The sequence below is a fragment of the Budorcas taxicolor genome, chromosome 25 (assembly GCF_023091745.1).
Source record: "Budorcas taxicolor isolate Tak-1 chromosome 25, Takin1.1, whole genome shotgun sequence".
NCBI classification, from domain to species: domain Eukaryota; kingdom Metazoa; phylum Chordata; class Mammalia; order Artiodactyla; family Bovidae; genus Budorcas; species Budorcas taxicolor.
Genome location: NC_068934.1, coordinates 27,973,964 through 27,986,976, shown reverse-complemented (window position 1 = coordinate 27,986,976; position 13,013 = coordinate 27,973,964). Strand labels below are relative to the sequence as shown.

At 39.4% G+C, this 13,013-nt stretch overlaps 1 protein-coding gene and 1 pseudogene across 1 annotated transcript; both read left to right on the top strand.

Moving 5' to 3' along the window:
* LOC128069185 (olfactory receptor 8B3-like) lies at positions 1-951 on the top strand. The gene has a single exon (XM_052662465.1). It carries the CDS (start codon positions 7-9, stop codon positions 949-951), a length of 945 nt encoding a protein of 314 aa, XP_052518425.1. The 5' UTR covers positions 1-6.
* Positions 952-11,880: 10,929 nt separating this feature from the next.
* Positions 11,881-12,810, top strand: LOC128068994 (olfactory receptor 143-like; annotated as a pseudogene).
* Positions 12,811-13,013: the final 203 nt, after the last annotated feature.

Sequence of the window (13,013 nt, the reverse complement as noted above, 5' to 3'; positions counted from 1 at the left end):
AATAGGATGCTGGCTAGAAATGACTCCTTAGTGACTGAATTTATTCTTGCTGGATTAACAGACTGTCCAGAGCTCCAGCAACCCCTCTTTCACCTGTTTCTAATGATCTATGTTGTCACCATGGTGGGCAACCTGGGCTTGATCCTCCTTATTGGTCTAAACTCTCACCTCCACACCCCCATGTACTATTTCCTCTTCAACCTGTCCTTCATTGATCTCTGTTACTCTTCTGTTTTCACCCCCAAGATGCTGATGAACTTTGTATTCAGGGAGAATACCATCTCGTATGTGGGGTGCATGACTCAGCTGTTTTTCTTTCTCTTTTTTGTCATCTCTGAGTGCTACATGTTGACCTCAATGGCCTATGATCGCTATGTGGCCATCTGTAATCCCTTGCTGTATAAGGTCTCCATGTCCCATCAGGTCTGTTTGGTGCTCTCTTTGGCTGCATATGTGATGGGGTTTGCTGGGGCATCTGCCCACACAGGGTGCATGCTTAGACTAACCTTCTGCAATGTGAATGTCATCAACCATTACTTGTGTGACATCCTCCCACTCCTCCAACTCTCTTGTACCAGCACCTATGCCAATGAGGTGGTAGTTCTCATTGTCGTGGGTATTAACATCACAGTACCCAGTTTCACCATCTTGATTTCTTACATCTTCATCCTCACTAAAATTCTTCATATCAAATCTTCTCAAGGAAGATCGAAAGCCTTCAGTACCTGTAGCTCCCACATGATTGCTCTTTCTCTATTTTTTGGTTCAGCGGCATTCATGTACCTTAAATATTCTTCTCCTGAATCTATGGACCTGGGAAAAATTTCTTCTGTTTTTTATACTAATGTGGTGCCCATGCTCAATCCTTTGATTTACAGTTTGAGGAACAAGGATATCAAACTGACACTGAGGAAATCCCTGTTTAGAACCCAGAGGAGAACCATGTTCTAATTTGAAGTGGCAATATTGTAAAGCAACTCAAGTTTTTATTGTTGTTTTTCAAGAAGATTCTTTGTTTATCACTGTTGTTGCCACAGATTGTATTATATTTGGAATAATAGACTTGTCTTATTACTTCCTCATTGCTGGTCTTCTCTCATATTTGTCCCCTGTATTTCTTGTACCTCATATCAGTTTACTGAACAGTAAGTTGTTTATAAAAGGAACAAATATGCTGACTTTTTTAGATATAATTTTTTATATTTCTGTCTTCTGTGTTACTCCTACTCTGTACAAATGTGATGAAGTATAAATCATAGAAATTTAAAATTGCACTTTGCCTATCTAAACACAGAAGTGCCATATACTACAGAAGCATTCTCATGTTTGTTGATAATATTGTTGGTATAGGCAACAGGATTCAATCAATTATCTTAAATACAAACTAGTATATAGCTTAAAGTGTTATCATATTCTCTGATCTTTTCCTTTTGTTCTATGTTTCTTACCAAATTACTTTTTAGTTTTGTCCTTTCTTATTCCCTTGGCAAATTGCAAAATCTGTACCATAGTATCACCTGTTTTTGAGAGCCTCCATCAGCCCAGGTCATGTAACATTAAAGAGAATATATGTAGTTCCATCTTTTATTGCCAAAGATGGCATTAACAGAATACAATTAAAGGAATAATACACATGTACCTTAGGATCCCAGTAAGGGGACTGGCTGCTTTATTATAAAACTGGCATTCATTATTATATAAAATGACATAAAATATTTTGAAAAAGAGCATATAGTTCTTACTGCAGAGTTTGTAGTTTATCACTTTAAAGGAAAATATTGCACATTAAGTTAGGAGAAATATGTTAGACATTGTTTTATTCATCTAATGAGATTTATCGTGAAAAATGTCATATGCTAATGATAATAAACTATATTCCTTTTAATGGTTCTTGAGCTTATTTAAACCTGTTTCAGTGCATTCAGGCTAGTGTAACAAAATACATAGACTCAATGTCTTATAAACAACAGAAATTTATTTCTCACAGTTCTGAATGTTGGAAGTCTAGGATCAAGGTACCAGCATAAACGAGTGAGGGTACATTTCTGGGCTACACCCTTCTCATTATATGCTTACTTGGTGGAAGGGGCTAGTGATTTCTGTGAAATGTCGTTTAAAATGCACTAATCTCAATTGTGAGGGTTCCATCTTCATGACTTAAGTACCTCCTACGAGTCCTTCTTCTAATATCATCATCATTGGGGGGTTAGGATTTCAACATTTGATTGTAGCACCTTGTCTCACTGATAAGGTAATTAACAGATTTAAAGTAGATGCTGTTTTCCGTAAGTTTCCTATTTCTCCAGTGCCTTTTCAGCTTGTATATTTAGAATATCAGATGTATTTGCAGGATAAGAAATACTTGTTAAATTGTGTTATCTTGTTTGAGTAACAACAATAATAAATTTTATTGTTATAAATAATAATTAAGGGAATACTATAATAAATACAAATACTAGTAAATAAATAAATCAGAAAGAACTTTGGGGTATCATTTATTTCTTTGAGGGTGGACTTTCACAGCTCTAGACATGCTGCTTACCTCCCAGTCAAGATAAGTAGCTGTGGGGAGCATCAGTCACTGTCTATAGCTTATACTGCTTTGGATCCACCATAGTGTTCAGGCAGAGTCCATGTTTACTCTGAGATGTCCTCAGCCAACAGTTTAGCTTGGTGGGTCACACAGGAGCTGGCCATTTTATATGTTATATATTATACATGTATCTCCTGATAGACAGTTATAGTTCTTGGTTAGGGACTTTCTATCAATCATTACTAATGAGAATTATGGAACTGCACTGTGGCCTGGGATTTTCCTTCTCTGTCTCCTTTCTTAGATGTCAGATTTTCATTGAGGTCTGAAGGCCTTTCTCATGGATTTTCAGCTCCCTGTTTTAGCCTTCATAGACTTTTTTTTTTTTTTATAATAAGTGTCTTGAAAGTGAAAGAAAGTGAAAGTCCGTCAGTTGTGTCTGACTTTTTGCGACCCCCTGAACTATACATTCCCTGGAATTCTCGAGGTCAGAATGCTGGAATGGATAGCAGCTCCCTTCTCCAGGGGACCTTCCCAGCCCAGGGATCGAACCCAGGTCTCCCACATTCCAGTCAGATTCTTTACCAGCTGAGCCACAAGGGAAGCCCAAGAATATGGGAGTAGGTAGTCTATCCCTTCTCCAGTGGATCTTTCTGACCCAGGAATTGAACTAGGATCTCCTGCATTGCAGGTAGATTCTTTACCAACTGAGCTATCAGGGAAATAATAAATGTCTTGCAAATCTAATATTTCTTGGCTTTTGCTTCTTGGAGAACTTTAAGTGACACAAAGAACTTACTGACTTTAAAGCGTAGTGTAATGGTCAAATAAAGACTGAGTTTCCTGTTATAAAACAGATGAATGAATAACAGATAAAATAGAAGATTCAGAAAAAGATCCTCATCTATACAGTTAATTGTTTTTTAACCAAGTAATAAGCCAATTCCAGAGAGAAAGAAAAACTAAGAACCTGATGCTTGGAAATATTAACTTTTCATGAGAAAACTATTAAACGATCTCTATTTAACAGCACACACAAAAATTAATTTAAAGTGGATCAAAACAATAGACACACAACTTGCTGCTGCTAAGTCACTTCAGTCGTGTCCGACTCTGTGCGACCCCATAGACGGCAGCCCACCAGGCTCCCCCGTCCCTGGGATTTTCCAGGCAAGAACACTGGAGTGGGTTGCCATTTCCTTCTCCAATGCGTGAAAGTGAAAAGTGAAAGGGAAGTCGTTCAGTCGTGTTGGACTCTTCGCGACCCCATGGACTGCAGCCTACCAGGCCCCTCCATCCATGGGATTTTCCAGGCAAGAGTGCTGGAGTGGGGTGCGAATGTGTCTAAAAGAAAACATAGGAAAATGTCTTTGTGTAGGCCTAGACTTCTTAGACATATTCTAGTAATCAGGAGATCCCAAAGAGGAGAAAAAAGATAAACTTCATTAAAATTAGAATACCTATCAAAAATATTCATAAGCAAACCATGTACTAGAAAACTATTTGCAGTGCATAGATTTGGTAAATTTATTGTATCCAAAATACATGGCGATTTAATAACTAAAATATATTTCAGTGATAAAATAGTTTCATATATTTGCCAATCATTTGAAAGACACATCCATGTGTGTAAATGGCATGTGTAAATGACCAGTAAGCACATGGAAATATGCGTAACTTGGTGCAGTCCCTTAGATGTATACTTAGGAGCCGGACAATAGTCCTTTAGCAACTATTTTGTCTTCCCTCACTTCATTGCCCAAACTGGTGGCTCAGACAGAAAGCATCTGCCTACAATGCGGGAGACCTGGCTTCCATCCCTGGGTCGGGAAGATCCCCTGGAGAAGGAAATGGCACCCCACTCCAGTACTCTTGCCTGGAGAATCCCATGGATGGAGGAGCCTGGTGGGCTACAGTCCATGGAGTTGCAAAGAGTGGGACAAGACTGGACGACTTCACTTTCACTTTCATAGTTGATTTACATATTCATATTAATTTCATGTGTACAGCATGATATATTGGTACTTTTATATGTTGTACTCTGTTAAAAATTATCACAATTAATAGTCATAATTACTATACAATATATTCTTGTTGCTTCTCTGTTTTATCTAGTGGTTTGTATTTCTTAGTCCCATGCATGTAATTTCCCCACCCCCTTCCCTCTCAGCTAGTGCCTCCCCTGACAGTTACCAAGTAGACACCAGGTGACCAGGGAGCCACTGATGTAGCCCACAAAAGCCAACCTTCAGGGAGGGGTCCAGAGAAAGTTGCAGAAGGATGGAATGGGGATCTGAAGGAGCCGATGGGGAAGATCCAGCAGGGTTTGCTTACTAGTAAACAACTTTTGAAACTGGGGACCTTCCCAAATACTTCTGTTATATCTGAAATATCTAATAATGCATATACAATGATTATTTTAATGTTGAGGGTTTTTTCTTTTTTCTTTTTTGGTGGTGGTGGGATAATGGATTTTCCCTTTGTTTTTCTATGTTAAAATGACTTCATAAAGTTCTTTAAAAAGTAATATGTAAAAAACAGCAAACATTATTATCAGTGGTAGAAAACTGAAAACATTTCTTCTAAGATCAGGAACAAGAGAACACAATGACAATTAATAGCCACTTTCACCACTGTTATTCAACAAAGTTTTTGAAGTCCACCCATGGAAATCAAAGATGAAAAAGAAATAAAAGAAATCTACATTGGAAAAGAAGAAGTAAAACTCTCACTCTTTGCAGATGATATACTGTACATAGAAAGCCCTAAAGATACCATCAGAAAATTACTAGCGCTAACCAATAAATTTAGTAGTCACAGGATGCAAAATCAATACACAAAAATCCCTTGTATTCTTATACACTAATAACAAAAAATCAGAAAGAAAAATTAAGGAAAAAATCCCACTCACCATCGTAACTAAAAGAATAAAATATTTCAGAATAAACCTGCCTAAGGAGACAAAAGACCTGTATGCAGAAAACTATAAGATACCGATGAAAGATGACACAAAGCAGATGAAGAGATGTATCATGTTCTTGGATTGGAAGAGTCAATATTGTGAGAGTTAATATACTATCTAAAGCAGTCTATAGAGTCAATGCAATCTGATCAAATTACCATTGACATTTTTCACAGAACTAGAACAAAAAAATTCACAAGTTTATGGAAACACCAAAGACCTCAAATAGCCAAAGTAATCTCAAGAAAGAAAAATAGAACTGGAGAATCAACCTTCCTACCTTCATAACATACTACAAAGCCAGAGTAATCAAAACAGTATGGTACTGACACAAAAAGAGAAATATAGACCAATGGATCAAGATAGAAAGCCCAGAGATAAACTGACATGCCTATGGGCACCTTATCTTTGACAAAAGAGGCAAGAATATACTATACAGTGTAGAAAAGACAGTTTCTTCAATAAGTGGTGCTGGGAAAACTGGACAGCTACATGTAAAAATGGAATTAGAACATTTCCTAACACTATACACAAAAATAAACTTAAAGACCTAAATGTAAGGTCAGAAACTATAAACTCGGAAAATGTAGGCAGAACACTCTGACATAAATCACAGCAAGATCGTCTTTGACCCACCACCTAGAGTAATGGAAATAAAAATAAAAATTAAAAAATGGGATTAAACTAGGGCTTCCCCCAATGGCTCAGCGGGTAAAGAACCTGCCTACAATGCAGGAGACATGGAAGAAGATGCAAGTTCGATCCCTGGGTCGGGAATATCTCTGGAGCAGGAAATGGCACCCCACTCTGGTATTCTTGCCTGGAAAGTCCCATGGAGAGGAGCCTGGAGTGCTCCAGACCAGGCTACAGTCCATGGGGTTACAAAGAGTCAGGCATGACTGAGCAGCTAAGCATGCAAAAGCTTTTGCACAGCAAAGAAAACTATAAACAAAATGAAAAGACAACCCTCAGAATGGGAGAAAATATTGCAAATAAGACAACTGACAAAAGATTAATCTTCAAAATACACAAGCAACTCATACAACTCACTCTGGGAGAAATAGACAACCCAACTGAAAAATGGGCAGAAGACCTAAACAGACATTCCTCCAAAGAAGACATACAGGTGGCTGATAAACCCATGAAAAAAGTACCCAACATAGCTCATTATTAGAGATATGCCCATCAAAACTAGAGTAAGGTATCACCTCACACCAGTCAGAATGGCCATTATCAAAATCTACAAACAATAATTGCTAGAGAGCATGTGGAGAAAAGGAAAAACTCTTGCACAGCTGGTGGGAACATAAATTGATATAGCCACTATGGAAAACAGTATAGAGATTTCTTTAAAAATGGAATAAAACAACCTTGTGGGTGCATGCATGCTAAGTCACTTCAGTTGTGTCTGACTCTCTGTGATCCTATGAACTGTAGCCCACCAGGTCCCTCTGTCCTTGGGATTCACCAGGCAAGAACACTGGAATGGGTTGCTATGTCCTCCTCCAGGGTATCTTCCAGACCCAGGGATTGAAACTGCATCTATGTCTCCTGTGTTGGCAGGCAGGCAGGTTCTTTACCACTGACTCATCAATACAACTACTGGAAAACCATAACTGAAAAAGACACATATACCCCAATTTCATTGTAGCACTATTTACAGTAGTCAGGACACAGAAGCAACGGAACTGTTTGTGACAGGTATATGGATGAAGAAGTTGTGGTACATATATACACTGAAATATTACTCAGCCATAAAAAGGAACACATTTGAGTCAGTCCTAGTGAGCTGGATGGACCTTGGGCCAATTATACAGAGTGAAGTAAGTCAGAAAGGGAGAAATAAGTATTGTATGTGTGCTGTGCTTAGTTGCTTGGTCTTGCCCAACTGTTTGTGTCCCCGTAGACTGTAGTCCACCAGGATCCTCTGTCCATGGGTATTCTCCAGGCAACAATACTGGAGTGGGTAGCATATCTCTTCTCCAGGGGAACTTCCTGACCCAGGAATCAAACAGGGGTCTCTTGCATTGCAGGCAGATTCTTTACCAGCTGAGCTACCGGGATTAACACACACACACACACACACACACACACATGGAATCTAGAAAAACAGTACTGATGAACCTATTTACAGGGAAGGAATGGAGACACTGATGTAGAGAAAAAAACTTATGAACAAAAAGGGTAAAAGAGAGGTTGGGACTAATTTAGAGAATAGGATTGACATATATACCCTGTCATGTGTAAAATGGGTAGATGGTGAGAAGCTGTTACATAGCACTATATGAACACTGCCCAGACTGGCACTCTGTGACAACCTGGATGGGTGGGATGATGGAGAGAGGGAGGCTCAAGAGGGAGATTAAATATATAATTATTATTGATTTGCAATACTGTACCTGGAAGCCAGCATTACATGGTAAAGCAACAATGCTCCAGCCATTCTTTTGTTTTAGGAACTGGGCATAGACTCCAAGAGATGAAAAGAAAGTAAATATCAGAACACACATTCCTCTGCCTTGGGGATTAAGAAGAATACTTATTTTAAAATTGTAAACTGAGTAGTATATTGTGTCTCAAAAGATCTGTAACACAGAATGGAAAAAAACCCATTAATTTCTACTGTCAGTGGGCTCATTTAACTTGAAATCACGAGGGAGAGAATTATTTTCTGTTTCTAATCAATTTTCCCAGAACTACAGGGTATGAAATGAATTCTACTTGAGTCAACTGATTGTTTTGGAGCTCATTAAGGTGGATATGAACAGAATGAAAAGGTAAAAAGATAAGACACTGAAAGATGAACCCCCCAGGTTGGTAGGTGCCCAATATGCTACTGAAGATCAGTGGAGAAATAACTCCAGAAGAATGAAGGGACAGAGCCAAAGCCAAAAACAGCACCCAGCTGTGGATGTGACTGGTGGTAGAAGCAAGATCTGATGCTGTAAAGAGCAATATTGCATAGGAACCTGGAATGTCAGGTCCATGAATCAAGGCAAATTGGAAGTGGTCAAACAGGAGATGGCAAGTGTGAACCTTAACATTCTAGGAATCAGCGAACTAAAATGGACTAGAATGGGTGAATTTAACTCAGATGACCATTATATCTACTACTGCTGGCAGGAATCCCTTAGAAAAAATGGAGTAGCCATCATAGTCAACAAAAGAATCCAAAATGCAGTACTTGGATGAAATCTCAAAAATTACAGAATGACCTCTGTTCTTTTCCAAGGCAAACCATTCAATGTCACAGTAATCCAAGTCTATGCTCCAACCAGTAATGCTGAAGAAGCTGATGTTGAACAGTTCTATGAAGACCTACAAGACCTTTGAGAACTAACACCCAAAAAAGATGTCCTTTTCAGTTTATGGGCCTGGAATGCAAAAGTAGGAAGTCAAGAAACACCTGGAGTAACAGGAAAATTTGGCCTTAGAGTACAGAATGAAGCAGGGAAAAGGCTAACAGAGTTTTGTAAAGAGAACGAACTGGTCATAGCAAACACCCTCTTCCAACAACACAAGAGAAGACTCTACACATGGACATCACCAGATGGTCAACACTGAAATCAGATTGATTATTTTCTTTGTAGCCAAAGGGAGAAGCTCTATACAGTCAGCAAAAACAAGACCAGGAGCTGACTGTGGCTCAGATCATGATCTCCTTATTGCCAAATTTCGACTTATTAAAGAAAGTAGAGAAAACCACTAGACCATTTAGGTATGACCTAAATCGAATCCCTTATGATTATACAGTGGAAGTGAGAAATAGATTTAAGGGACTAGATCTTATAGACAGAGTGCCTGATGAACTATGGATGGAGGTTTGTGAAATTGTAAGGACACAGGGAGCAAGACCATGCCCAAGACAAAGAAATGCAAAAAACCAAAATGGCTATCTGAGGAAGCCTTACAAATAGCTGTGAAAAGAAAAGAAGTGAAAAGCAAAGGAGAAAAGGACAGACATACCCATTTGAATGTAGAGTTCCAAAGAATAGCAAGGAGAGATAAGAAAGCCTTCCTCAGTGATAAGTGCAAAGAAATGGAGGAAAATAATAGAATGGTAAAGACTAGAGATCTCTTCAAGGAAATTAGAGATACCAAGGGAATATTTCATGCAAAGATGAGCACAATAAAGGACAGAAATGGTATGGACCTATCACAAGCAGAAGATATTAAGAAGAGGTGGCAAGAATACACAAGAACTGTACAAAAAAGATCTTCATGACCCAGATAATTAAGATGGTGTGATCACTCACCTAGAGCCAGACATCCTGGAATGTGAAGTCAAGTGGGCCTTAGGAAGCATCACTATGAATAAAGCTAGTGGAGGTGATGGAATTCCAGTTGAGCTATTTCAAATCCTGAAAGATGATGCTGTGAAAGTGCTGCACTCAATATGCCAGAAAATTTGGAAAACTCAGCAGTGGCCACAGGACTGGAAAAGGTCAGTTTTCATTCCACTTCCAAAGAAAGGCAATGCCAAAGAATGTTCAAACTACCACACAATTGCACTCATCTCACACGCTAGTAAAGTAATGCTCAAAATTCTCCAAGCCAAGCTTCAGCAATACGTGAACTGTGAACATCCAGATGTTCAAGCTGAATTTAGAAAAGGCAGAGGAACCAGAGATCAAATGGCAAACATCCGACAGATCTTCGAAAAACCAGGAGTTCCAGAAAAACATCTATTTTTGCTTTATTGACTATCCCGAAGCCTTTGACTCTGTGGATCACAATAAACTGTGGAAAATTCTGAAAGAGATGGGAATACCAGACCACCTGACCTGCCTCTTGAGAAACCTGTATGCAGGTCAGGAAGCAACAGTTAGAACTGGACGTAGAACAACAGACTGGTTCCAAATAAGAAAAGGAGTACATCAAGGCTGTATATTGTCACCATGCTTATTGAACTTATATGCAGAGTACATCATGAGAAACCCTGGGCTGGAGAAGCACAAGCTGGAATGAAGATTGCTGGGAGAAATAGCAATCACATCAAATATGCAGATGACACCAACTTTATGCCAGAAAGTGAAGAAAAACTAAAGAGCTTCTGATGAAAGTGAGAGAGGAGAGTGAAAAAGTTGGCTTAAAGCTCAACATTCAGAAAATGAAGATCATGGCATCTGGTCCCATGACTTCATGGCAAATAGATGGGAAAACACTGGCTGACTTTATTTTTTTGGGCTCCAAAATCACTGCAGATTGTGACTGTAGCCATGAAATTAAAAGACACGTGCTCCTTGGAAGGAAAGTTATGACTAAACTAGATAGCGTATTAAAAAGCAGAGACATTACTTTGCCAATAAAGGTCCATCTACTCAAGGCTATGGTTTTTCCAGTAGTCATGTATGCGTGTGAGAATTGAACACCAAAGAAAGCTGGGTGCCAAATAATTGATGCTTTTGAGCTGTGGTGTTGGAGAAGACTCTTGAGAGTCCCTTGGACTGCAAGGAAATCCAACCAGTCCATCCTAAAGCAGATCAGTCCTGGGTGTTCATTGGAAGGACTGATGCTAAAACTGAAACTCCAATAATTTGGCCACCTGATGCAAAGAGTTGACTCATTTGAAAAGACCCTGATGCTGGGAAAGATTGAGGGCAGGAGGAGAAGGTAACGACAGAGGATGAGATGGTTGGATGGCATCACCGACTCAATGGACATGAGTTTGGGTAAACTCTGGGAGTTGGTGATGGACAGGGAGGCCTGGGTTGCTGCAGTCCATGTGGTTGCAAAGAGTCGGACATGACGGAGCAACTGAACTGAACTGAACTGAAGGTGTATATTGTCCTTTCAAGTGAAGAAAACCTTCTGGGAGAATTCTCATATAAAAATTATGGCCTGTTCCCTTAGCATGTCAAAGACTGATGACCACAGTGATGGATACTGTTTTCTTCCTTGTGAGAAATTTTGACTTTCTAAGGATCATAGGGTAGAAATAGTCCACGGTTCAGTGTCTGTGAGGCATTGAGGAAAAAGAAGGTGAGGGTTGAATCACCTTTGTCTCCATTCCTTTCAAACCTCAGACTGTGTAAATTGAGGGTTCTGAGGAACACCACCTGTTTATTGTTCTTTTCAGCCCTGATCCTGAACAGAGCCTGGAGAGACTGAGGAATGATGTGCAGAAACACTGGGAGTTTATCGGTATTTTTTCAGCCAGAGACAAACAAGAGGAGTAAGGGCAGAAAGAAGAAAATGAGGAATCTGCGGGAAGAGTCATTACAAGTCTTGTATTTTGGATGCTTTGACAAGTCTCTTTAGACAACCCTGTGGTTATAAACCAAGAGATCCAGCTCTCACTCGGGAAACATAGGGAAAGTCCATGAAGGTCCATTGTGAATCTGAGTTTCTGCCCCTGTTCCTACAGATCACAACTGTGTAGTAAATGAATATGGAAAATGCCTCCTCTGTGACTGAGTTAATCCTTATGGGATTGACAGAGCAACCTAAACTCCAGCTACCTCTGTTTTTCCTGTTTCTGCTGAACTACATGGTCATTGTGGTGGACAATTTGTGCTTAATGAATCTAATTTGTCTAAATTCACACCCACACAAAACCATGTACTTTTTTGTCTTCAATCTCTCTTTTATTGATCTTTGTTACTCACCTGTCTTTACCCCCAAAATGCTAATGAGCTTTATTTTTGAGAATATGCTATCTCCTTTACAGAATGTATGTCTCAGGTATTTTTCTTCTGCTTTTTTTGTCAGCTCTGAGTGCTATGTGTTGACAGCCATGGCCTATGACCGCTATGTGGCCATCTGTAAGCCCTTGCTGTACACAATGGCCGTGTCCCCTCAGATGTGTTCTCTGCTGATGTCTGGTTTGTATGTGATGGGGTTTCCTGGAGCCGTGGTCCACACAGGGTGTATGATGAGGCTGAACTTTTGTGAATCCAATATCATCAACCATTTCATGTGTGACATCTTCCCGCTCCTCCAGCTCATCTGCAGCAGCATTTATGCCAATAAGATTGTAGTTTCTGCTGTTGTGGGGACAGTTGTAACAGTATCTAACCTCATTATCTTTATTTCTTACACTTTGATTCTTTTCAATATTCTTCATGTACCATCCTCTAAAGGTTGATCCAAAGCCTTGAGCACCTGTTTTCCCATATTAACAACAGTTGGTCTGTTTTGTGGATTTGGGCTGCTCACTAATGTCAGACCATCATCTTCTAGTTTTGTGGAAGAGGGAAACTTTTCTCACTCTTTTCCACCAATGTGGTACCCATGCTGAACCTTCTCATATAGCCTCAGGAATAAGGATGTCAAAATTGCTGTGAAGAAAATCCTGATAAGAATTACAAACTGAACCAAACCATTTATACCACCTTTTCTTTGTCGTCTTTCTTTTTTTCCTGCTCAACTTTATCCTCTTCCTCTCGTTCTTTTTTTCACATTTTCCTTTGTTCTTCCTCATGTCTTCTTGACAGGATTCATCTCTAATGTCTGATGGCTATTCTTCTCTTGCCACATGATGTAACACTGTGGGCCTATTTGACTGGAAAATCATCC

Bases quoted from the DNA above. Each gene is read 5' to 3' on its own strand.
- LOC128069185 (XM_052662465.1), top strand. From the start codon at position 7: ATGCTGGCTAGAAATGACTCCTTAGTGACTGAATTTATTCTTGCTGGA.